The sequence below is a fragment of the Lepidochelys kempii genome, chromosome 11 (assembly GCF_965140265.1).
Source record: "Lepidochelys kempii isolate rLepKem1 chromosome 11, rLepKem1.hap2, whole genome shotgun sequence".
Lineage (NCBI taxonomy): Eukaryota > Metazoa > Chordata > Testudines > Cheloniidae > Lepidochelys > Lepidochelys kempii.
The window spans coordinates 14,709,947-14,735,137 of record NC_133266.1 but is presented as its reverse complement, the minus strand read 5'-3'; the positions used below and the strand labels follow the sequence as shown (position 1 = coordinate 14,735,137).

Sequence of the window (25,191 nt, the reverse complement as noted above, 5' to 3'; positions counted from 1 at the left end):
GGGGGTCTCTCCATCTCTGCTGTTGCAGTGTGTATAAATAACTTTTTCATTGGGCTAGAGAGAGAGAACATGAGCAACTCGCTGTAGCCCAGTTGTTAGAGCACACCCCTGGCATGCGGGAGCATGAGGTTCAAATCCCTGCTCGAAGCAATGTAAATGACCACACAAGGCAGTGGAGTATCCGTGCCAGAATTTCTGCATGCCTCATCCTATACACAGTTTCTACACTCCACATACAAAGCTTCCAGGAACCTTAACTGTAGTATGGGAAAGAAAATGCCGTGAACTGATAGACAGCGGACCTCTGGCTGTACCTCATAAGGAAAGGTTTCAGAGTAGCAGCCATGTTAGTCTGTATCTGCAAAAAGAACAGGAGTACGTGTGGCACCTTAGAGACTAACAAATTTATTAGAGCATAAGCTTTCGTGGGCTGTAGCAGAGGGAAATGGGCTGTAGCCCATGAAAGCTTATGCTCTGATAAATTTGTTAGTCTCTCAGGTGCCACAGCAGTGTTATTAAATGTCTGTAGAGGAGGTTCTGACAATGAAAAAAATGATGCAGAATATGTGATCAGCCATAACTTGTTTTACTTTTCTTTAAACAAAGCTCATTGCAGTGTACCTGAAAAGGTTTCATAGTGCTGAGGGGAAGACAAAATGACCTCTCCCTTCTCATCGAAGGCTTAACTTTCATAGAATTAAAACTGGAATGGGGTGCTCCTGCTTTTCAGAGAATATACAGAACTAGAGATCTGTTCTTTCTTTTGTACACCACTCTTTGGGAAGGTCAGAGGAATCATTACCAAGCTCACAGCTCCACACTGGGTGAGTTCAACCGGAGTGGTTATATGGGTATTGTGGTCATCTCACCCCCATGCAGCCCATGGGCAGCTAGGATACCACTGTGCTGCACTAGGGTGCAGAACAGAACTTCAGAGGGACTTATATATGCCCCTCTTGAACTTGACAGAAGTACACACTCCTAATTGGAAGACTGGTGTTTCATGAAGTTCTGGGATAGTGGCTCTGGCTTGCAACACCAAACTCAGAGTGTACTAGGCAGGTCCAGGGAGACCCCTCAGGATACTAACCAGAATCCAGGTATAAAGAAACCTCCAGCAGAATGCTTTTCCTTGTTCTCTGTAGTACTTTTAAAATCTCTTTACTGCCATAAGCACTTAGGAATGAACTTCGAGTATTGGAAGAGAAAAGAAGAGAAGTCTCTTGTGGCCTTTCTACTCTAGTTGATATTTAGATCTAAAATAGATGGGAAGAGAAGCAGAAGAATTATACACAAGGACCATGGATGGGATTTGAAGAGCATAAATCCACCAACAAGCTTCCCTTTCCTCCTGTGATGCCTTGGGTAGTTATGGTCTGCTGACCCATTAATTTAAATGCGAGGGGCTGTTAATAGGACATTTTCAGGCCACACTGCTGCTCCAAGTCTGCTGACTTTCAAGGTACACAGGAAAGTTTCTCTTGTTACAGATTTTTCCCCCCAAAGAATTTGGGTTTTTTTGGTAAGAAATTAAGATTCTCCCCCACTCCTGGCAGAAAGTGGAAAGGAGAGCTGAGGCTAGATCCTCAGCTGGTGTAAATCAATGTTGCATCACTGAAATGAGTAGAGTTATGCCCATGTACACCAGCTGAGGCCCACAGTTCTTCAGTTGGTGGTGTGCCAATACACAGAGCCAGCTAACTGATGTATTTTTTTAATTGTACATGCACTGATAGTTTTCTGATCAACACATTTTATAAATAAAAAAAATGAAACTCTCTCTTTGTGATCATTTGCACTCTGACAGCTCCTACTAAAGGGAATTACTAGATTCGCTAATTAAAAGTCAAATATTTACACAAGGCATGTTGTTTAAAGAAAGACCCTAGCAAGTGAGAGTTCACATGAGTATTTCCTTCCTTCCTTCCTTCCTTCATTTAAAGGAATGACCATCTTTATCTACTAACAAGTAACTTTTCCTCATGAGCTGTAGTTGGTATCTACAAGGAAGAAAGGATTGGAGACAGAGTTCTTAAGTGTTAGCGCAAAGGGCCAGGAACCAGTCACTAGCTTCTATGCCTTGCTCTGAAAGCAACTTTCTTTTTGACCGGAGGTAGTCACCTAACTTTTCTGTGCCTCAGTTTACCAGCTTATTTTGAACTGATATAATTATATCAGGAGTATTGGGAGGCTTGAAAGGGCTGAACTGTACTATACAAATCCACAGTTGTTTTTATGTAATGGTAGTGGCCTAGGGACCTCATCTGAGAGTGAGACCCCATTTTGCTGGGTGCTGTACATATACATAAGACAGTCCCTGCCCAGAAGATCTTGCAATCTACATAGATAAGATTGATAAAGGGTGGGAGAAATGACCTATTAATCCCATTTTACAGATGGCAATTGAGGGACAGAGGGACTAAGGGCCAGATTTTAAAAAGCACCCAAGGATGCAGATAGGTGCCTAATAGGATTTTCAAAAGCACCTATCTCCATCTTTAGATGCTAAAATAACTTGAAAAAAATCTAGCCCTAAGCAACTTACCCAGACTCACACAGGAAGTCTGTGGTGGTGCTGGGACTTGATGCTTCTGCTCTCACTTGCACCATATTCACAATGGTGTATAACTCAGTGTAGTTCTTTTTGCTTTGTACTGGTGCAAGTGAGATCAGAATCATGTACTATAGATAGAGGAATCGTCTTAGTACCATGCTGCCATTTTAAAAAAAAGCTCTTACTATTATAAAAAAAAGTCCAGTACCAGCTTTACATACCTGTGTTTAGAAGGACAACTGCACAGATCCAGACTTGGAGAACAGACGTTTAAGACTTTTTAATTCATTTATTAAATCAGCCATCCAATAGAATCTAAGCTCAGAGCAAAGGGGATGTGTCATATGGAGCTTATGTTAACATGTATGTTGTTATATGACGTAGCCCTGCTTCTCATCGTTGTCGGTTTTATAGATTTTTGAAGTGCTCATCATCAGTTAACTTCCTGCATAATACGGGCCACAGAGTTTCACCCAGTAATTCAGGCACTGAGCCCATAACATGGTGGAACTAGAGTATCATTTAGAGAGCCATCTAGTCTTGATTTAAAGATTCCAGCTGGTGGATAATTTACCCCATCTCTTGGTGATCTGTTCCAGCTATTAGTTACCCACATTTCCATCTTTATTTCAATTGAAAGAAAAGGGAGAATAAGATGAAGCATAAAATTGTTTTCCCTCTCTTCCACTGCAAGCGTTGCATAGGATTCACCTCTTAAAAATTGCTACTGTGTTGTTACCTTTAGCTCCAGGACAGATTAAAGAACGTTTAGAAGCACAGCTCCCACATGACCGGTATAAGCATGTATAGCTAAATAGCTTAAAACAGCTACTCTAAAGAAACATCTTTGGCAGTATGTTTAGACATTTGGAGATGGGAAAATAAATGACCACATGGCTAACATGGAGAAGGCTGGTTGTTTCTGCTTGTACTCAGTGAAATATTAGTTTCAATTTTATTTGTAGGCACTGAATTTACTCTTGTTATATTTACTCTACTAAGTATCGCTGGAGCAAAGTAGAATGTCATTGCCAGATTCTGTGGCAAAGACTTGAGAAGTCTGCGGTTAGATGAAGGCTTTTATACTCTGTGCTAATGTAACCCACACACACCTTCTGGGTGTGGTATTCTGTCCCATCTAGTGGCATCAAGTCCACTTAGAGTTAAGTGAGTCTGCTCTACAGCCTTAGCTAACAGCCAGTTGGCTTTTAGCTCATGCAGCAAAGGCTCATGCACTAAGCTCCAGAAGCCCTACGTTCGATCCCGCCCGCCAATAACCAGGGTCTGTCAGTGTTACACAAACAGAATACATTGTGTGCTGCAGAGACCCAAAGAATCCAGGGCAGGGGGATGGAAATGCTACTATCAGCTTCTGTATATGTTCTCTCAAACCCACAGCCAACTACTGTAGAAGTAAGGTTTATTTTCTGTTTGTGCCATCCCATCCATGCTGCCTCTGGCCTCCACAAACAGGACCGCCCACAAGAAAGCTAACAGTAAGTTACACATGTTTCAGAGTAGCAGCTATGTTAGTCTGTATTCACAAAAAGAAAAGGAGGACTTTTGGCACCTTAGAGACTAACCAATATATTTGAGCCGATGAAGTGAGCTGTAGCTCACGAAAGCTTATGCTCAGATAAATTGGTTAGTCTCTAAGGTGCCACAAGTACTCTTTCTTTTTTAGTAAGTTACACAGCAATTCATGATCAAGCCTGGGGATGAAACCCAGAATTTCTTGGCTTCTTGCCTGATCTTTCAATCACACCTCACTCTCTCAGGATCGTAAATTTCGTATTGTATTATATTAGTACCACCAAACATTTTCTGTATCAAGATTGATCTAGAGACATAAAAGTCAAAACAACAACCGAGAGCCTGATCCTGCAAATACTTGGAAGAAACTTTACTCATGTGAACAGCCCTTTGATGAAGTGGGTTTGAACACATGTCCTAGAGATGAAAGGCTATCCCAATACCAGTCCCCGGAGTCATTCATTACCACCCCACAGGAAAAAGATTCTCCACTGCTTTGTACCTTGTGTCAGTACTTACACCTGTGCAAGTCAGAATTCTCCATTTACCCATTGTGTACAGGTGTAAGTGACTGCACATGGTGTGAGGCTGTAGAGAAACAGGCCCCATCTCTCTGGCAACTCTTTACAGGTTTGTAACCAAGAGTTTCTTTCATAGGAACATCTTGTTTCTTGCATGACTATGTATAACAGCACATCCTTACTGACTATATCTTTTGGACCAGGAGGACAAAGGCACAGTCATATTGCTACTTTGTCACCCAAGTAATCTCACATATTCCTGGATAGCAAGAAGTAGAGAAGAGCTTTTACACATTCAAAACCACCCATTCCCCCTTCTCCCCCCAACACATGTGGCTTAATCCATGGCTACGCGCATGATTAAAGTGACTAACATTTGCAGAAGTCAGCTAAATGGGAGGAGGCAAAATAATGTAATTACATTTTAACCCTTCCCCCATCATTTCCTCTTTTCAGATTAAATGAACATGTTTTAGCAGTGCACAGTTTGTGAGGTGCAAAAATAAATCTCCAGACTTTATCATGCTCTGAGTTGCTTTTCTCCAGACTAAATATTTCAAATATTTCCATTCACAAAAAGTAAATAAAATCAACTCATGTGACAGCATTTACTGTCATGGTCTAAAAGATACGTGTCTTACTTTAAGGTCAATCTGAGTGTGTCTCAGTTTCTGACACATCAGGCAAACTGTTATCCTACAGCAATGCATATATTAGTGGGCCACACTAATTAGGTTTACTGAATTGTGAATTAAACCCCTAGAGGAATTTACTAGTATACAATAGATTTGCTGGAAATCTTTTAAATCTTATTTCACAATCCAGAGGAAGGCTTTTATTTTTTAAACTGTTGAATTAATCTTCAGCATGAATCATGGGGCAAAATGTTAAGAAATTGGCTCCAAAATCCCCAGCAGCTAGTTTCAGTTAAGATTTCTCTCTCTCTCTCTCTCACCCCCCTCCGCAGACTTGTACTTCTGAGAGTGGAATTTTTAATTGACTTTCAGTGGACAAAATGCAATTTTTTTCCTGATGACAAAATGTGGATCCAAAGTTTAGATTGTAAAATATTTCCTAAATAGAAATGGATTCTCTCATTCAGTGTGTTCCTCACAATTCTCATTTGTATTTCTATATAAATTTACCTTACCATCTTCCTTAATCATTTTGGATGTACAAAAATCAAACACAGGGGAATTAGCATACTGGTCCAAGGTCCATTTAGTCCAGTATCCTGCCTCTGACAGTGGTCAGAGGAAGGTCTAGGTGCTCAGCAGAAGTGGGATAATCTACCCCCACTCAGGGGCAGATTTTACTCATCCTGGTTAACCACTTGGAAGAGCTAATTCAGACTTGCATTTTGCAGAACTGCTTCTTGTAGCTTGCAACAGTCTTATCTAATCTGATTTTGAGTTTTGAAGTAATGGTTTCATTTCCCTTGGGACTCTGCTTGACTGTTCAATTGATCTTTCTGTTCAGATCTTTTCTTTAATGTCTAATCAAACTTTGCCTTCCTTAGCTTCAAACCATTGCTCCTTTTCCTACGGTTTCCAGAGACACAAAATAAATGAATGAAATATTTTTAAACTTCTGATGTATTTATAGACTGATCACATCTCCCCAGATCTTCTCTTTGCCATGACACTCCAAAGAGGATCTCCCTTACATGAATAAAGGACACACACTATGGTATATGAATAATAAAACAGTAACTTCTGAGATTAGATTGGGACAAAAATGTCTTTAATCCACCTAGGCAAACAGGGGAATGTACATCTGATACCTTACCACTGCAATTCCACCACTGGACAGTAGGTGGAGTATGTAAACCTGCACCTGGCCTCCCCACTACACTGGTGAAATTTAGTCACAGGTGTATGCACTTACTGAACTGGTTAGTCCCACCTGATGTAATAATTATGGGCCTGATCCTGCAGCCACTGAAGTCAGAGTTTTTCAATTTCTGTTACATCAGTGGCAGCAAAGGGCATTGAGCCCTTTGCAGGATATCGCTCTATGGCCAAGCTCACCCTGGCATGCACTGAAGCAGTTCATTCTTCTCATTGCACGTTTGCATTTTCTACTCAATGTGAGCCTCTGCAATTACAGATTGCTGTCATGGGAATTTAGGCCGGGGGTAACAACATTTCAAGTACTCCCCAAATCATTGCGCACACACAAAACTGACGAGTTCTCTATGCCAGCACTTCATTAGCTTAAGCAGGTCCCAATACTCAGCCTACTGCCAGTGCTTTCTTGATTTACTTTTCCTTCTTCCATCAATGAAATAGTAATACATCATTGTGTAAAGTGATTTTAACATTTTAATTTCTAGCACAGGCAAGGTCTAAATTGAAATTCATTGTTTCAAAGGAAACTGTCACCCATTTATTTATGACCCTTCCTTGTTTGTAGAACCCACTTAGAAGACTATTTCTTTACTGACTTTGCCCTTCAGTTTGGCAAATGAGCTCATAATACCAAAGCATCTTCAGTCACAATCGTGCAAATCTTTACGCACCTGAGTAGTTCCACGGTGTAAGAGTTGGCAGGATCAAGGCCTTAGGTTACATCCTCATTATGGCAGCACAACATTTAGAAGTTTGTGTTCCTTCAGAACCAGCAGAGTGAGTACACAGTGGCCTTGACCCTTATTAGTTTGTCCTATGCTGAGTGCAAGAAGAAACCAACGCTGGCAACCAAAAATGCTTTCAAGTGCTCTTTGTGTTCTGGTCCCTTTATGGGTCCTCATGTCCCCCAGCATCAGAGAAGCCTCAGGATTTCTCTAACAAATGCTCTGCTTTGCCCATTGGCTATGGGAGGCAAAGAATAGTTGGAACCACACCTTCCTATTCTTCCCCACCCTCCAACATCAGGGGCTGAGAGCAGGGCTAGTGTATGGAGGCTCTGGCATCTCTACTTTAGAGAAAGCTGCTCAACATAGGGGTTATTCCCAAGGGTCTGTCTCGGGTCTGTCTCTGCTCTCTTGAAGGGCTCTATTTTTGCAAATGGACTGTTTGGTTCAACAAAAACACTTTACTCACACGGTGCTGAGCTTTCTGATTTATCAGATTTTTAATGGGTCAGTATAGAGCTTAATGTTCATCTGTTAAGATTCTTATGCCATTAAGAATAATGTAGAAGAAATTTACTGTGTATACATTTTCAAGATGGACCCCGATGGACCCATTCAGGAGCCTGCTGATGGACCAATATGTGGTACTGAACATAGTATCCTACGGTTTTGAAAAAGTTTAAAACAATTTACCAGACAGAATTTCCATGACCTTGCTACACATAAGCTTCCACTTCTCACCCACGTTTACAAAGATTTCTCACTTTAAATGCAGTTCAGTTTCCATAAGTTTTAAGGTCAAATCCTGCTACTGACTTCAATGGGAGTTGGATCAGGCCTTCTATGGTAATTGTTTTACAAGTATTCCTTTCAGTGACACAGATACACAATTCTGCATTCCCACTGATGATTATGAAAGGCAATCTATCCTGATATGGGCCTCTTTTACATATACTGTGGAGTTTTATTGTTTTTATAAATTTCACAGAGGGAAAAAACTCAATACACAAAGGTGGCAACTCAGGTGATTAATGTGCAGAAGTGGCACACTGCAATAATAGATACCCATCAGTGTGTGAGATATTAAGAATAAACATTTATACAAGTCAGTGAATGCTGTTATGCATTCTTTGTCAAAAATCTATTAAGGCTTCTAAAGAAGAGACATTTAAATACAACAGCTGCAGATCAATGTTCCAAACATTTTTATTTCACATTCACCTGCCATAGACAGTAATTTAATAGCACTGTTGTCCATGTTACTGAACACAATGAAGAACTTGGGTTTTGGTTTTGGTTTTTTTTTTTAGCAAAAGAGGATGTGTTATACATTAGCAAGTCTAGTCCAAACAACTTGCTGTTTTGTACAAGTTGTCTGAACTATAAAATACTGTATACAGATGTTCTATAAAAATTCACAAGGGGGTTCAACAAGTTTTTTTAAATTTTCAGGGTCAAATCCTTCTGATGTAAATTGGCAGAGCTTCCTTATCTGTAAAGGAGCTACACCAGTTTTCAGCAGCAGAATATCGGGGCTTAATCTTTCCAAATTGCAGTTGACAGAGAATTTGTGTTGACAGACGTATTTTTCAATCCAACCAGTGATACTTTAAGATCTTAGTGATTAAAATCTAATTTGTCTGGAACTAGTTAATAGCAATCCCCCTCTACATAATGCTGAAGTTTCAAAGAAAGTGGTATACAACAGCTACACTTGCTGTAATAAAAATATAGAAGTCTATAATTTTACATTAGAGAATTATGCAAGTTAAGATTCCATTTGGTTAAGTCTTAACCACCAGCTTCACATTTCTTATTGTCTGAAATCTTATCTATGGCTAAAATGTAAAACTGAAGTAAAATCTGGCTTCTTAGCAGTTGAAAAAAAGTGAAAACCAATTTTCTGTTTCACCTTTGGCTGAATTTATCAAATCACTGCTTTTTTTTTTTCACTATACTCTCTCTTCATGGTGTCTGGATTTATTTTTTTCAAGTATGTTACAAACTTACAATACATATATATTTTTTCCTGAAGTTAGAACTAGTGCAGTATTAAATCCAAAGTACAAAATAATCCTATCTTCCTCATTGTGGAAAACAAATAAATAAAATTACACAACATTCCTAATTTACTGTACTGCATAATGGAGGTGATCAGGAATAAACAGCCACTGGAACAAGTAATGTAGAACAGAATACATATTGAAAAATAAAGACTTATATAGCAATATACATGTATCTAGGCATTGCAGGTATCACTGTTATCACAGAAAGTATTCAATTTATGGACCGATCAATTATAAAATTCACTGGCTAGAGGAATTCTTCAGGAAGAACTGGCTTTCAGCTTGGATAGCAGCATTTCATTCTTACGGCACTCCTGTTGATAAAAGTAAATAGATTTTTAAATGTTAACTATAATAGTTATGGTACCCATATTCACATCAAGACTAAGCTACCTACATTGTGAGAGCTGACAAGGAGAAATGCAAAAGGAATCTCCATTTGTCTCTTTAGGGCAACTTTATGGCTCTTTTGTGCTCCTTTGGTGACACAAAAAGGTGATAACATGGGTCAGAGTGGAGCCCAAAGTATGGTTATGAAGTGACTAAGTGACAGTGACAGTGATATCATCTAACTAGTGATTTAAGCCTTCTGACTTTAATGACAAAAATGATTTTACTAGTTTTTGTGCCTTCCTGCTCTGCAATCCAAGGCAACCCAGAGTGAGTTTGAGTTTTTTTGATCCATGAAATCAATAGAATTGTTAACTTGGTTCCAATGGCAGGATCATTATTACAGGCGATGATGCACAAGGCAGAAGGAATCTAGCTTTATGGTCAGTCCCAAATTGAGTTTATGGTGCTGGTAGTTATGAAATCCATCGTTTTCCTTATAAACCAAACTAATTTGAAATGAAGGTCATTGATACCTGATCTGGAATCCTGCAATGCCTTTTTGCACAGAGTCTATTCTCAGAGAACTACTACAGCAAGGTCAAGAATTATGAACATGTTTTCTGTTCCCAGTAACATTACCATTATCCTCCAAGAGACAAAACAGGACATGCCAGGGTGTGGAAATTCCTTCAGAAGATAACTGATAAGGAGGGATTTTTTCCACTCTCCACAGAAACTTAATTGCTAGAGAGGATGGAAACTCCTACCATAGTCATAAAAATTGCTACGCAGCTTGTCAGTCTCCCAGAGATATGTGATGCAAGGCAAGGAAAATAACCCAGCACACCAGGACAGATTAGAGGAAGCAGCCTTTTCTAACATGCAAACCCCAAAGCTCTTTTGCACAGCAGTGCTATTTTGGCATTTGCTCTTAAAGAGACAATAATTAACAGAAGCTCTGGGAAGGCTAAATCAATGAAATATTGATAGTACGTCTGCAATGTTTAGATGACAAGACGGTGCATTTCCTCTTTTTACTAGAGAAAAAATACACACAGTGCAGACAGTGTCACACAATTTAAGAACTTCTACATAAATTGCAGTATCAGAATCTCTACAAAAACCTACTACACTCTTCCCCTCTTTTCTTCAAAAGACAGATTTTCATGCCACAAAAGGCTATATGTTAACAATATTCCTATTTATTACTGTAACAACTGCCACCAGGAAACACGGACAAGACTAGTGCCCTTCATACAGAGACAGCTCCTTGCACACATCTTTATCACCTCCATACTGCACTAATTAGAGTCCCTTTTATGGGTTTCCAAAAAAGATTCCATTAGACAACTGCAGTCTATTCAAAAGCTTTGATATCAGTCCATAATTAAAATTTCTTGTACTGTTACCTGAATGATTAAAGAATCGCTGAGTATTTGAAATACACTCCATCCTATCCTCTGTATTATATATAATCCTTATCAACTATGAAAGAAATACCCAAGTCCAAGAACATTTAGGAAGTCAGGATGCCCTATCTTTGTCAATATGAAACACAGAACATATCTGGTACAGATCATCATGGCATGTCCCACTGCCAAAATGTTATGTAAACTGAGAACTCATAAATTATGACATGCAAGAGAATGCAAATTTAAATTTTGAATTGCCTCATCTTCCGTTTTCATAAATTACAATTTCCATGTTAATTCCATTATAGAGAAATCACATTCACTGGTCTACAGTAGCTTCCATACAAGGATCTCAAAGCACAACAGCTCAGTGGACTAGCTAAATAGTATACCCATTTTAAAAAAGGGTTACGTGCTGGAGCAAACCTATACCTTAGTCCACTGTCAGTGCTACATGGAAGACTCACTAATCCACTTCCTAAAATGTGCCATGCCTCCCAGCATCCATTCCTGTGTATCTGACAAGTCTTTCAAGCATATCATCCAGGATCAGTACCCAAAGAATTTACAATCAATACATAGGATGAGACAACAATCTACACATAGAATGATACAATAATAGATGGATAAAAGAAATCTCTTTTTCTATGGATTAAGACACGATAATGGTGAAGCAATCCTCATTACCTAAAGGAACAGATTTTGTTACTGTTCGTTAAAAACAAATCCTTAACTGAGCCACTATGACATGCACGTCTAAAAAAAAAAGTAGACCATTAAAACTTAACTCTTCATGATGGGATTTTCAAAAAGTGTTGTCCTAATTCTACATCTATTGAAGGCAATGGTAAAAACACCCCTGACTTCAGTGGGAGCAGAGCAGGTCAACAATTGCTTCTGAAAATCTCACTACCTCCAAGCAGCGAGGAAGACTGCCTTCAACTTACAAGCAAATCAGGCCTGTTCTAATAATTAATTAAAATATTTGTAATTGGAAACCAATTTGCATACCTGTACCAGGGTTTTCTCAATGAGATTTTAATGAGCTGAATGATGAACTTTTCAAAAATTACAGTTTATAGGCCAAAGAAAGATCTTTTGCTCCACCCCTACTACAAGAGTTCCAGTAATAAAGACCAGTTCTCTCCAATAATAGGAAGTGAATTGGAAAGATGACTGGGGGTTTCCTGAAAGATTAACCCTCTCCTTTGGTTTGACTCAGAGGTAGATAACCCAAAGGACGCTTGTGAAAGTTATCTGACGTGAAAGTGTTTCTTGGCAAGCCAACACATCTAGACATTTGCCTGTTAACGATTGGAAGATTTGTGATCCATCTCAAAGTGACCACTTTTGAGCAGGATGGCTTTTAAGATTATTCTTAAACACACCAGTTGTTTTACTGGCTCAAATTCTCTCTACCCAATACAAACAAAAATGCTCTTACCTCTTTAAATTCTTTCACCGTTTTAAAGTAAAGCCTCTGTTTCTCTAGCAGTTCCAGGTATTCATCATTTAACTGGTCTCTTCGCATTTTGTTTTCTTGTTTCTTCTTTTCTATCTGTTTTTAATGTGCACAAAGAATGAAAGACCATGTACTATATAAGTACCAGAAACACCAAATACATTTCCAAGTAGACATTAGAGAAAGATACTTCACAAAAGACACATAATGGACTTGGCTGATTCCTTCAATGCAATAAATATTTAGACCTACATCTTGCAAAGACTTATTTTGAGTCAATGGAATTACAGTGCACATGTTGAGCATGCATAAGTCTTCGTGAGATCAGGACCTTATTTACAGAATAGCATTCAAATATGGCAGACAATTTATTGAAATTAAAATTACAGGTGAGAAGAGCACCCAAAATATTTGTACAACAAAAAGTTATTGATGCAGTAGTGAAGGTTTGATTTGGCATCTAAGATGGTTGCCTCCATCATCTATTAACTTTGGAAAATCATACACTAATCTGGCAAATTTAATAGAAAAATTCAACTACTCTCAATCTAAGGGTCAGGAACAAAAAGTTTTAGATAAGTACTCTGACATTTTTAATGCAAGTATTCTATTACTTGATGCTTTCTGTCTCCAGCCAATGACTCCAGATGGTGTGTTGTAAGTAAAAAATGAACCCGCATTTAAAAATATAACATTCTTCATGTTCCAAATATAGCCTGTATATAGTATTTCCATCTTGTCTGTTCCTGTGGGAGACACTGGGGCTGATTCTCCACTGCCTTATGTGGTCATATACTCCTGTTCAAAGGGGGTGGGCAATGCTGTCATTCTGATTTGATAGCAGTTTGCACAGAGGAAAGGGATCACACAAGGTTCCAGGCAGTGGAGAACTGGGCCTATAAATGGAGAATATCCATTTGGAGAAATTCATCAGAGGTATTTTCTACTGCTATAAAGCATTAACGTGAGCTGTTTGGGAAGCACCTGCAATTTGTTATTCCAAAACAAAGAACCAGGATGCTCCCTGAAGAGAGACCCTATCAAAACACACTGTAAAGCAAACACACTGGTAGTTCATATTGAAAAGCTGCATTCTGAGTTCCCAGCACCTAAGGCAGAGTGAAGAAGATCAGTGCTTGTGGCTTCGCACTTGGTGTACATAAACAAAAGCAGATAGGCTCTGCTGGGAGTACTACTGGAGGGAGACAAAAAGCTCCTCCTGCCTTTAGCACAATGGAGCAGTCTGCTGCTTGTCTTCTGAAGTACATCTCTTAGCAAAGAGAAGGGCAAAGAATATTCAGTCAAGTGAAAAACCCTGCTGCACTGACTATGTCTATCCCTCTCCTGCTCAAATCCCTCATAACCGGTTTCCTTCCTCAATCTCGCCAGCAAGGACTTGCACTCCCCTCATCAAACCTTGAACATTTAATGTAAAATAATTTTAAAAATATTTCATTTATTAATGAAAACAAGGAGAAACTAATATGATATGAACAAACTTAAACTTCCATCATCCCTCCTTTGCCCAATACCTCTCCTTGTGGCTGGTCATGTCAAATCTAAACTTGACTCTTCAGGGCAGGGACTGTACCTGTAGGGTCTCATGACGATAACGCTAAGGCATTACATACAAATGCTCATTAACAAATATGTACTAATACACGGTCAGTATAACAAGCACATTTTTGGTGATCAACAAAGAAATAACCGGTGAGATTTTTATTTACATTAAGGCCCCTTTAAAACTGCTCTGGCAGTGTAGAGACTCCTTAAAATAAGAATAAGATTATATTTATACCCATTTTAAGGCACCTGTATCTGACACTAGAGTGACTTTAGCATCAGCAAGAATCAGGCCCAACACATTTAAAGTTAAGAACTTTTCATTTCAAAGCTGGAGAAAATCTAAATTCAGACTCTTGGGAAAGGCTGACTATGGATCAAGTGGTGAAAAAGTTCAGGGAGCAGGAAAATCTGCTGAAAGTGGTTTGAGAGAGAGAGAGCGCGCACACACCCTTCCCTGCGAAGAGAGAGAGGGTGAACACCCTTCCATGTGCAGCTAATTTACCTGTCCAAAGAAGTGAGGCAAGAAGCTTCTGCTAAGTGAGGGATCAATATAAAAGCCAAGAGGTGAAGAATGAGTATTTTATACAGGTGTTTTGCCATCTCAGAACCTATTTAGTCTGAAAGAATTCTTGTTCAAAGAGATGTTTGTTATCGACCTACTCATGGAGTCATGAGCCTAAGACCCACTGCTGCTCTTGAGAGCACACACTAACATCCTAAAGCAAAACACCGTTCTAAAGATATAATCCCCTTTGCAGAGGATGGATGAGAAGCACCTGTTGCTGCTAATTCTTTCACGTTTTTTAAAATAGGCAGAATAAGAAGTACCTGGTGAAAATGGTTTCTAGATTGCTAGCCCTACATGAATCCTTCTGATGAATGGGAGAAAGTGTGCACAGGCATTTCTGATGGCTCTTAATTCCAGAAGGTTGATATGCCATACAGCTTCCATGGGGGATCATTTACCCTGAACTCTATGACTGTTTAGATGGGCTTCTCAGCTTATCAGAGAGGCATCTGTTATCATCAGTGCTGGGGGGTGGTGGAGGGGGTGGATTCCTGCACAGACACTGGATGGATCTTTCCACCATTCCAGGGAATGTTTGACCTGGAGGGTATCCACAATGGCGTGCTTAGCCTGTCCTTGTTTGGCATGTAAACAGATCTGAGCCATATCTGTAGACACCTCCTGTGTCATCAGGCGTGAGATGTCACAAATGTGCATGCTGCCATGTGCCCGAGAAGCTAAAGGCAATTTCTGGCTGATGTTTGTGGGCTGTCCTGAACTGTCTCTATGATACTGGTCAGGATGTTGAATCTGTACATCAGGAGGAACGCTCTTACTTGCACTGCATCGCGTTCAACTCGAAACATTGTACGGGAGTTAAGGTCGATTTCTGGATATTGAGTTGTAGACCCAGTTGCACAAATATGCGAATAGTCCTTTGGGTGGCGTGTCAGGCGTCTTTGAAGGAACGAACCTTGAGAAGGTGTTCTACAGATATGGGTAAATAACGATACTTAATGTTCATAGATGTGCTGCTACTCCGGAGAGAACTTTAGAAAATACTGTGGGTGCAGATGAGAAGCGGAATGGAAGTACTCTATACTGGTAGTGGTCCTGCCCAAAGGTATATTGGAGAAATCTTCTGTGGAACGGTAGGACTGAGATGCGGATGAATCCAGCAGGTGGTTGGACTAGATGACCTCCTGAGGTCCCTTCCAACCCTGATATTCTATGATGATTCTATGAAGGCATCCTGTAGGTCAAGGGCCAAGAACCATTCTCCCTGATCTAGGAATGGAATAATTGCTGCTAGTGTTATCCTGAATCTTTGCGCCTGTTTAGTGCTCTTTGATCTCTATAGGGGATGATAGGGGTCTCCAACCTCCTTGTCTTTTGCGGATCAGGAAATATTTGGAAAAAAAGCCTCTGCCTCTGAGGTGAGCAAGGACTGGTTCTATCGCCCCTAGGCATAGCAGGTGATTTATTTCCTGACGTAACAGTCTCTTGTGAGAAAGGTCCCTGAAAAGTAACGGGGAGGGAGGGAGCTGAAGTGCATAAAGTAACCCTTGGAAATTATCTCCAAGACTCATTTGTCAGAAGTGATGTTTTCCCAATTCCAGAGAAAGAGAGCGAGGCGACACCCGAAGGAATGTGGAAGGTCTGTGTTTTGCAGCCGTTGTCGTAAGGAGTGGCTGACTGGGGCCTTGACCAAGGCAACACAACTGGTGTTTTGAGGTCAAGGGCTGAAATGTTGAAAACTGGGAGGCTGACGGTTTCTGCTTTTGCATCTTAAGTCTCTTTCATTGTGGCTCGTAGTATCACTGTGGTGGGAGGAACTGGCGTGGTTGGGATCTGTGAGATGGTTGGGAACTAAATTTTTTTTTCTGCCCCAGTGTGTAGATTCCTAGAGAGCACAGCGTGGCTCTGGAAACTTTTAAAGTGTGAAGTGATGCATCCGTCTTCGGAGCCCCGGTACTGAATAGCGGGGACATTGCTGTCTCCACAATCATAAGGTCCCTAGAAAAGCGAAATTCCTGTGGTACCATCAGAGACTGTCAATACTGACAATCTTTTATGGGATGCATGGTCTGAAGAGAGTTGTTTTGAGGTGGCTGGTGCTGAGGACTTCTCCGTCAGTACTACTAAGGTCTCTGCTCTCGTCTTTGGCAGCAGTGCTGCTGCTTCAGAGCCTGTGCCCTTCAGGTCTTCAGGCACTGCAGTGGAACTTGTTTACCGAGGATCCCTGTGTCTTCTTAATACAGCATTTTGCAGCTGCTGGTGCCAAGGTGACCAATCATGCCAGGGATCTCCTCTGGCTGGTCAGGAGGTCAGTTTGAGGGCTTGCAGCCCTCTTTTTGGAGGCTTGTGAGGGGAGTCAGAAGGTTTTCTCTCAGCTCTCCCTCCCTAGAAGTTGAAGGCTCTGGGGATGATCTCTGCCATGGAAAGGATTCAGGACCAGAGTCGGACGCTGGTTTAAAAGCACCCTCTATGAGGAGGAGTTTCAACTTTAACTCCTGGTTCCTTCGGGATCTAGCCTTCAATTGCTGGCAGAAGGTGCACTTTGGTGGGATGTGAGCCTCTCCGAGGCACCAGACGCAATGGGAGTGTCTGTCCATAACTGGTATTGCCCCCGCCCCCCACAGGAGAGGCATAGTTTAAACCAGAAGAGCTGGGCAAAAAAAAAAGTGGGGGGAGAACAGGGAGAAAGAACCATTTTGGGGGCGGGGGGAAACTTAAAAGAGAAGCTCTAGAAATTCTACAAAAATAAATGGAAACTCTATAACAAGCTACAAAACAAAACACTATCAATTATAATGAAAATGAGGTAAGCAAACTGGACTGCTACTCACTGCAACTCAGGCCAAGGGCGGTTGAGAAGGAACTAAGTGTGGTTCGCCCATGCAACGCTAGTTAGCCGCGAGGCAGAGAGAGTGCACGTGCATGACAAATGGACATTGCTACCTAAAATCTTCAATCAGAGGTGCAGGGGCACAGATATACCTACAGTGGAGCACCCATAGGGACACTACTTGAAGGACCTGCAAATTCCCACACTGGCTCGGCAGGAGGGCATGGAGGAGTTGAAGGTGGGGAGACAGGCCTGCCAAGCCATCTCCAGGGGCAACGACCCTTTACCATGCCCAATATTTATCCCAATATGCCTACAGTGGCAGTGAGAAGATTGGCCACTGTTCTGTACCCACTAAACTACTCTTTGAACAATAAGCCATTTTTGTCTCTTTCCTCAGATAATTTCAGTTCTCACAGACTCAAAGGCCAGAAGGGACTATTGTGATCCTCTAGTCTTCCCTTCTGCACATCATTCCTTAATAGGCCCATAACCTCTGGCTGAGTTACTAAAGTCCTCAAATCATGATTTAAAGACTTCAAGTTACAGAGAATCCATCATTTACTCCAGTTTAAATCACACTCTCACAGAACCCTTCAAGTTTGCTTTTTTCCATTAGACATCTGACAGGTAGAAGGCAGCTATCATGGGGACCTAAAGAGAAAGAATGAGCTCTCTCAGGGCCTTATCCTACTCACAATGGCTTCAATGGCAACACTACTTCTGCCTTCAATGCAGCAGGACTGAGATCTCAGAGTCTTCTCTCACATAGTGGTTGCAGATGCTGTACTGTCACCAACCAATGATAGTCATCGGACTCTATATCTTTTTTTCTAGATAACTAAATGGCTGAACTTTTGTTTTTTTAAGTGGAATCAAACAGGAGAGCAGTGGGGGTTTGCCTGGTCTTAAGAGGCTGGGGTCAATTCATAATAGAGGAAGGAAGGAAGGAGTACGTACAAGAGATATCAATAAGGCTCCTCTTCCCTCACTCTCCCATAAAAATCTTTTATTTTCTCAGCTGTCACCAATTAAACAATTTATGGAGTAGCAGAGGTGGAGGAAGAACAACTTTGAACAATTGTTGTCATTTTTGGAGTTGTTGCTGCAGCAATTAAGTGTCATTAAAGAGTTTGTCAGCCTTCCAGAACAAACAGGCATAATTACTGCCAACTTCATGAGTAAAAAATATGCTGCTCTGAAATATTTCCATAATGTCCATAAACGCCTCAAAATCAAATGATCTCAATGGGCTTGCTAATGGAAAATCAAACAAAGCAAATAACCAACTTCACTACTGTCTGTGCCACGCAGAATTTGTCCATTCTATTAAAAAACAACTGCTCAAACAATTCGAGGCAATTCACTGCAAATTTTGAAGTACTGAAACACCTATCTCCTCCAGGACAGTGGCTAATAATAAATTCTCCATTTTTACAGAAGAGCTTCATGCTAAACTGAACTCCACTGTATCCATGTTCTCTATACATAGGTTTCATCATATTAATATCTGGAAGTCCTTGTGTGGACATTTATCCCAATAACAAAGAAACAGTATGGAGAATCTGTAACTCTCAATATGTGACATCTGGTCTAGCCTCCTCCCTGATACTCGGTCATGCTTGAGATTTCAAATTAAATAAAGAACAATTATAAAAATCCTAACATCACACATGATTCTTAGTTCTTAAGAATAGAGAATCTCAGTGGGTTCACCCACTAGGACCGGTTGACATGGTGTCATTAACTAGGCTAAAACTCACAAGTGTTATAACATTATTTGGGGGGGAAATCAAGGATACTTTTTTAGGTGAAAGGAATAAAGCAAAGATAGAAGTAAAATAAAAAAACCTAAGATATCCAAACGGCAATAATTACATTATATTTACAAAGGAACAAGCAACTTCAAAATGTATTCGGGACCAGTGCATAGGTTCTTCAGTTTCAGCTTTGCTGCTGCTGCCACTGAAGAACAGCCTTAAAGGGACTGGAGAAATGTGCATGAGAGCAGACCATTGAGGGCCAGACCCCACTGCCATGGACACCTAAGGCCTAACTCCCAACTTCAGTGGCGTTGAATCAGGCTATGAGTCCCTATGACTGATCCATATTGTAACACCAAAATCTAATTTAAGTACTGCAACTTGTCTGGAGTGAGATAAGTGCTGGCATAAAGATGCAGTTCTGATCTACTCACTAAAATTTTAGTTACAGGCTCTTATTTAAGGAAGAGTACAAAATAGAAATGATGAGACTTGTCAGGTGTTTAATTAGTTTGCCTCTCATCACACCAATTTTTTTTTAACCATTCAGCCTTGTCTGAAATAATTCCAAGCTTCTGCCAAAGAAAACAAGAAGGAACAGTTTAACCTTCATTCGATTCTGTTTAATTCCTTCTACAATCTGCTCCATCTGCCGCAGAAACTGCTCACGAGCACCAGAAGAGGCCATTGCTCTGGAAGAAAAATGGATACTGACTAAGAGGGGAGGGAGTTTGACAAAACAAGAATTTCCTCTACAATTTTTATCTATCCTGCATGTAGAACTTTCAAAATAGACTTAAGCAATATGAATATGTGGGCTTAAAACTACAGCTTTCTGCAAAGTGTAAAGGGATAAAAAGTAGATTCAGACAATCCAAGATAAAAGATAACGGGCCAGATCATCAGCCAATGTAAACTGTCATCGGTCCACTGGCATATATCACCAACTCTATTAGATCACCCAGTTCATCTCCCTGTCTTGTGCATGACTGTTCCCTTTGCTAGTGTTTTGTGCAGTGATAATAGCTATTGATGGACCAAAAGCATGGTTTCAAAGTAAGTGTTTAGAAAGGAGTAGCTCATGTGAAAAGCAGGAATGGATTAGAGGACTGGCATGTCAGTAAGATCTGTAAGCACAGTTTTGTTTTAGTGGTTATAATTTACATTTCTGATTTCATAATTATTTTGGTGTAAAGTACAACAATTGTTATTCTATTCCATGCTTAATTTAAAACTGTGGTAATTTTAGATAACCACTTTACCTTTAAAAATAAACTGCCCAAGTGAACAGTCAAGAGTATAACTTCCCATTGACTAGAGAGTAGTATAATGGAGATCTCACCACTGAACAAAGCAGATCTCTGTACTCTACTTTAGTGGAATGTATCCAATATATTTAGTTAGTTTGTTACAATTAACAAGTTCAAAATGTTTCTGTTATAGTTAGAGGTGGTTGCTTGTCGTGGCAAGAAAATGGTCAGAGTCAAAACAAGGCTTTATCAGGATAACAAAAGCAAAGGGTTCAAATTCATAGGAAAATTTAAAAAGTTATGATTGCATTATGATGAGCAAAATATGTCATGCACTAAAATATCAAGCTATTATCAATCTATTGAATAACAGAATAATAGTTCAGAACTATTTAACACCTTAGTTTCTCTCCCATTCTTCACTTTACTGGACAAAGATAGAAGTACATTTGTAAAAATTCACATTGGAGTATTGCTCAACAGGCTGAAGGGTGAAACCCTGGCCACACTGAAGTCAATGGCCAAGATTTCACTACGAGACTTCTGTTATCCAACCATCACTTTTTAAACAGAGGTTTGTCATAGAAACTCTGGGCTATGACAAACATATGCTTAAGTTATAGTTAAGAAACGTGTGGAGTCTGTAGTTATTTTCATATGACAAGCCCAACTTGACAAATATGTCAAACAAGGTTTTTAAAAGTGCCAGTAAGTTAGAAGTATGAAAAAAGTGTTACAATTTAAGTGAGCAATTTAAGCATAATTTAACACAATACAATCCCAAGAGCAAAGTATTAAGATATACATTCCACGTGTTCTTAAGTAATTATATTACTTCATTTGTGCCAAGGTATAGCATGTGGCTATCAAAAATTACAAAACGTACTGGATCTTACTCAGAACTGGCCATTAAAATTTCAAATGTATAAAGTTTAAAGAAGAATCAGAAAGTTTTGCAAGCATTTTTGAACAATTTCCACCCAGATTTTGCCAACCAACTATAGATGTATGAGTAGATACCAAGAGCTAATGACTCAAGTTACTTACTGCTGGAAATTATCATGAATTGAGTTCAGCAAGTTAACCTGGTGAAGACAAAAACACATAGTTGAAAATGTACATCTTCCTCTCCAACAGCAACATAGATTTTCAGTTACTTTAAAATGTGATTTAGCTCAGAAAAAAGTCAGCTGTATAAAAATGCCATCTTCTTGTTTTGCAGAGCATTACATGAGGCTATCTGCATGTACTGAGAGAGTTACAATCAGCTTACATTAGTGACAAAAACAGTTTTACTGCTTTTCACTCCTGTTAACTAGTGCAGGGTTAAAGGCCTGTTTATTTAGAGAAATCTGCACTGGTGGAAAAGCTGCACCAATGTAAAGCAGGGCTTACATCATAAATGCAGCACATCTGTTATAGCTTAACTATATCAATACAACTACACCAGCGAAAAGTCTGCTATATAGGCAGACTTCCTAAACCAAACCACTTGAGGGTTGTACAAAATGTCAAGGAGGGCTGAATGTATAACACAATTAAGGTGAACAGGTGTAGTAAGGGGCACCATGTGGCCTGCAGAACTGATATCACTGAAAATAATAGGATACATGAAAGGACCCTGTTTAACTCATGGAGGCCAAACTGTGTTTGCAAGCCTTGAAGTGGAACAAACATCTTTAGTAGTAAAGTAGGCACATTAGACAGGTAAACCATTATATATATATGGGATTCCACAATGCAGTTTTCAGAGCAGATCCACACTTTTTCAAAGAGCCTGAATGAAAAAACTGCATTCAAAAGATCTGTTAAAGAATGTGTTTCCTTGGGAAAAAAAACTTCACTTAGACATGCAAACCAGGCAACTGGTTGGCACAAATGACACTTTAGACACATGAACTTTCAATCAGAGTTAGGCACCCGTGAACTGTGCTTTTGAAAACTTCCTCCATAGTTACTTGTTTTATTAACACACATTTAAAGGCCCTTTGCAAGCTTGTACCTAACAGCATATGGAACGACTCTTCCATACAAAATGCTAATTGAGACTTGCTTGGGAATCTTATTATTCTCTCCAACACATTTAGAGAAAAAGAAAATCAGAGGAATGGTTGATGGGATTCTTTATCATAGCTTTGAATAGTTCCTATTAGTCTCCAGTGGACAAGTAGTGAGGTTTTCCAAAGTACGATTTTGCCTTTTGATGACGAATGTTTGAAAATGTGCCATCTGTACTGTAAGAATCCAATTCTGCAAATACTGTACTTAGTGCTTACTAATGCGCATATTCCCAATGGCACAGCAATAAGCACACTGCATGTTAGAGTTTGCTGAATCAGGCCCCAACCCTAATGGATTTAAATCAGTGATTTCAAAGAGTATTATTAGCGTGTAGAAATCCTGTTCTTACTACTTAGAGGTTAAGAATACTACTTAGAGGTCAATTTTTTTTTTTTTTTTTTTTTTTACAAAACTTTTGTTTTGACGAATGAATGTTTTCTGACCAAAAAACCCAACAAAAACCCACAACAACTTTCTGCAAGAATATGTCAGTTTCAACAAAACTTTTGGGAAAAGGTTTCTCAGGTCCAGGATAGAATTTCTGGTCAAAACCCAGACCAAGAGACCACCCTAAAATAGCAAATAGCCTGGTGGTCAGGGCACTCACCTGGGATGCGGGAGATGCCGGTTCAAATCACTGGTCTAAATCAAGCAGAGCAAGGACTTGAACCTGAATCTCCCACATGAATGCCTTAATAACCAGGCGAGAGAGAGAGAGAGAGAGAGAGAGAGAGAGAGAGAGAGATACTGTGTGTCATTTTTTTTGGTTAAAAACTTCAAAATGTCTCATTTTTGTCCCAATGTAGAACAGGAGGAAAAAAAGCCATTTCCCACCCCATTCTACTTCATTTTCATGGTGTAAATTTCCTCTCTCTTTGATACAATAACTAAAATAGTATATTCTATCCAACTCTGGAAAAAAGGTAAAAAGTCCATCTCTGCTTACTTCTGTCAATACTAACAAACCAAGCCATCCTTAAGGATGGGCCATGTTGTTACATAACATACATTAATGTATCCTGCAAAATATCTAGCAAATGAAAAGCAGTATTTCATGACCATGACAGAGAACTATAGGGTTACATTTCATATCTACGAAGTCAGTGGGAAAAATAAGACAATTTGAAAGTGGGTTCCCAACAGTCATAGCATTTTAAAAATTAATACTATGCCAATTTTGTAAAAATCAACTGTATGAGCATAGATACCTTTGATGTCACAATTCCACCCCTAGGAGTGAGTGATTCCATTACTATTTTGAAATCACTCCATACACAGAATACTTCAAGGTTTTTTGTTTTATTTTTTGTAAGAAGAAATACGTTCCAAAGAATCTTAAGAAAACCAAGACCCAAAAGGGTAAAGGGACATTTGGTTTATAGGATATTAATACAAAATATTTGTTCACTGAAGCCTTTTTTATAGAACAAAAAAACTGAAACCATATTGTACATTTTTGACATCAAAAACCACTCAGACATCTCTTGAGATTAGCATAATCCATTGGAAACCCTTGATGTATGTTATGGCTGCCTTTTAAAATTGCATTCATAAGTATACAGTTAGGGTAGAAGTAAAACTCTTCTCACAGTTTGTACTTAAATAAGTATTGAGTTACTTTGGGCAAAACTACTCCAGGTTTCATTTCAATATTTTTACAAAAGAAAAGAGACTATTAGCCTTGATATACATTATTTAACAATCAAGCACTTCTGGTCTAAAATCTGTCATCTCTGTCTTTAGTAGGTTCATTTCTATTTCAGAAGCAATCAGTGAAAAGAGATTAGTTTGTACGCCTGTACCCTCAGTAAATGTTACAAAAATCTGCAGTAAAGTCTAATCCACAGACGACATTAAAGCAATATCATGAGTTTCATAGCTGCTACTTAATGTGCCATGCTAAATAAAGAATATGTGATCCGCAAATTGTCTGTTCATTTAGAATAGTGTACAACACAATCATTCAGGCAAATAAAATGGATATAATGCAAACAGATAAAGCAAGGCATTTGGTAATAACTTTTTAGAATGTATTAGATAAATATTTATAGCCCAGCATTAATGGTGTAATATTATTCCCCCCCCCCCCCCAACACAGATTAAATCTTTAACAGTTGGCACTAGTCTCATAATTCTCATATCATGGGATCTATGTTCAGATGTTTTGCCGATATAGTCCACATGTAACATATAAACAGAGATTTAAATTATAAACATGAATATATACAGCTGACTCAATTCTTTGTCTAGTAAAATTCAGCATCAGATCTCACCAGGAGATAATTTTTAAAAGCTTTTGAGGAAGACAAAACCATAATGACAATTTTATCAGACCAAGAGATAAACTACATCTACAGTGCTGTGATAATTTTGTCTTACTGATCTTATATAAATGACATGTTGACTACATTTAGAAAAACAGAAATATTCAATGATAAATACACTGTAGATATCCTAGGAATGTCATTTTATGGAGATCATGTCAATCATCAATACAGGTAAGTTAGAAAACAGTAGGATGTCCTACTTTGATGATCATTGGCCTAATTTAAAAAAAAATACATTCTCAGCTGTATTGCTTGATTCAGCACAGTATTTAGGCATACTTCCTTATGTGCTTTGCTGAACTGGAACTTCACAGAAGTTATCCGAATGTCAGAATCTAAGCTACAATATTTGCATTACAATAGAACACTCTCCATAGTGCCATGGGCAAAGGCTGCAGCCACCTCTTAAACA

General features: G+C 39.3%; 1 protein-coding gene across 2 annotated transcripts in view; it reads right to left on the bottom strand.

Moving 5' to 3' along the window:
- Positions 1 to 8,373: 8,373 nt before the first annotated feature.
- The window catches only part of CCDC93 (CCC complex scaffolding subunit CCDC93), a 103,547-nt gene continuing 86,729 nt past the window's right edge, over positions 8,374 to 25,191 (bottom strand). For both annotated transcript variants that reach the window (XM_073305251.1, XM_073305252.1), the window contains 4 exons: positions 21,439 to 21,476; positions 19,749 to 19,833; positions 12,439 to 12,552; positions 8,374 to 9,563 (listed from right to left, as the gene is read on the bottom strand). In XM_073305251.1, the coding sequence (XP_073161352.1) occupies positions 9,510 to 9,563; positions 12,439 to 12,552; positions 19,749 to 19,833; positions 21,439 to 21,476 (291 nt within the window). In that variant the 3' untranslated portion in view covers positions 8,374 to 9,509. The remainder of the gene's footprint in view (positions 9,564 to 12,438; positions 12,553 to 19,748; positions 19,834 to 21,438; positions 21,477 to 25,191) is intronic.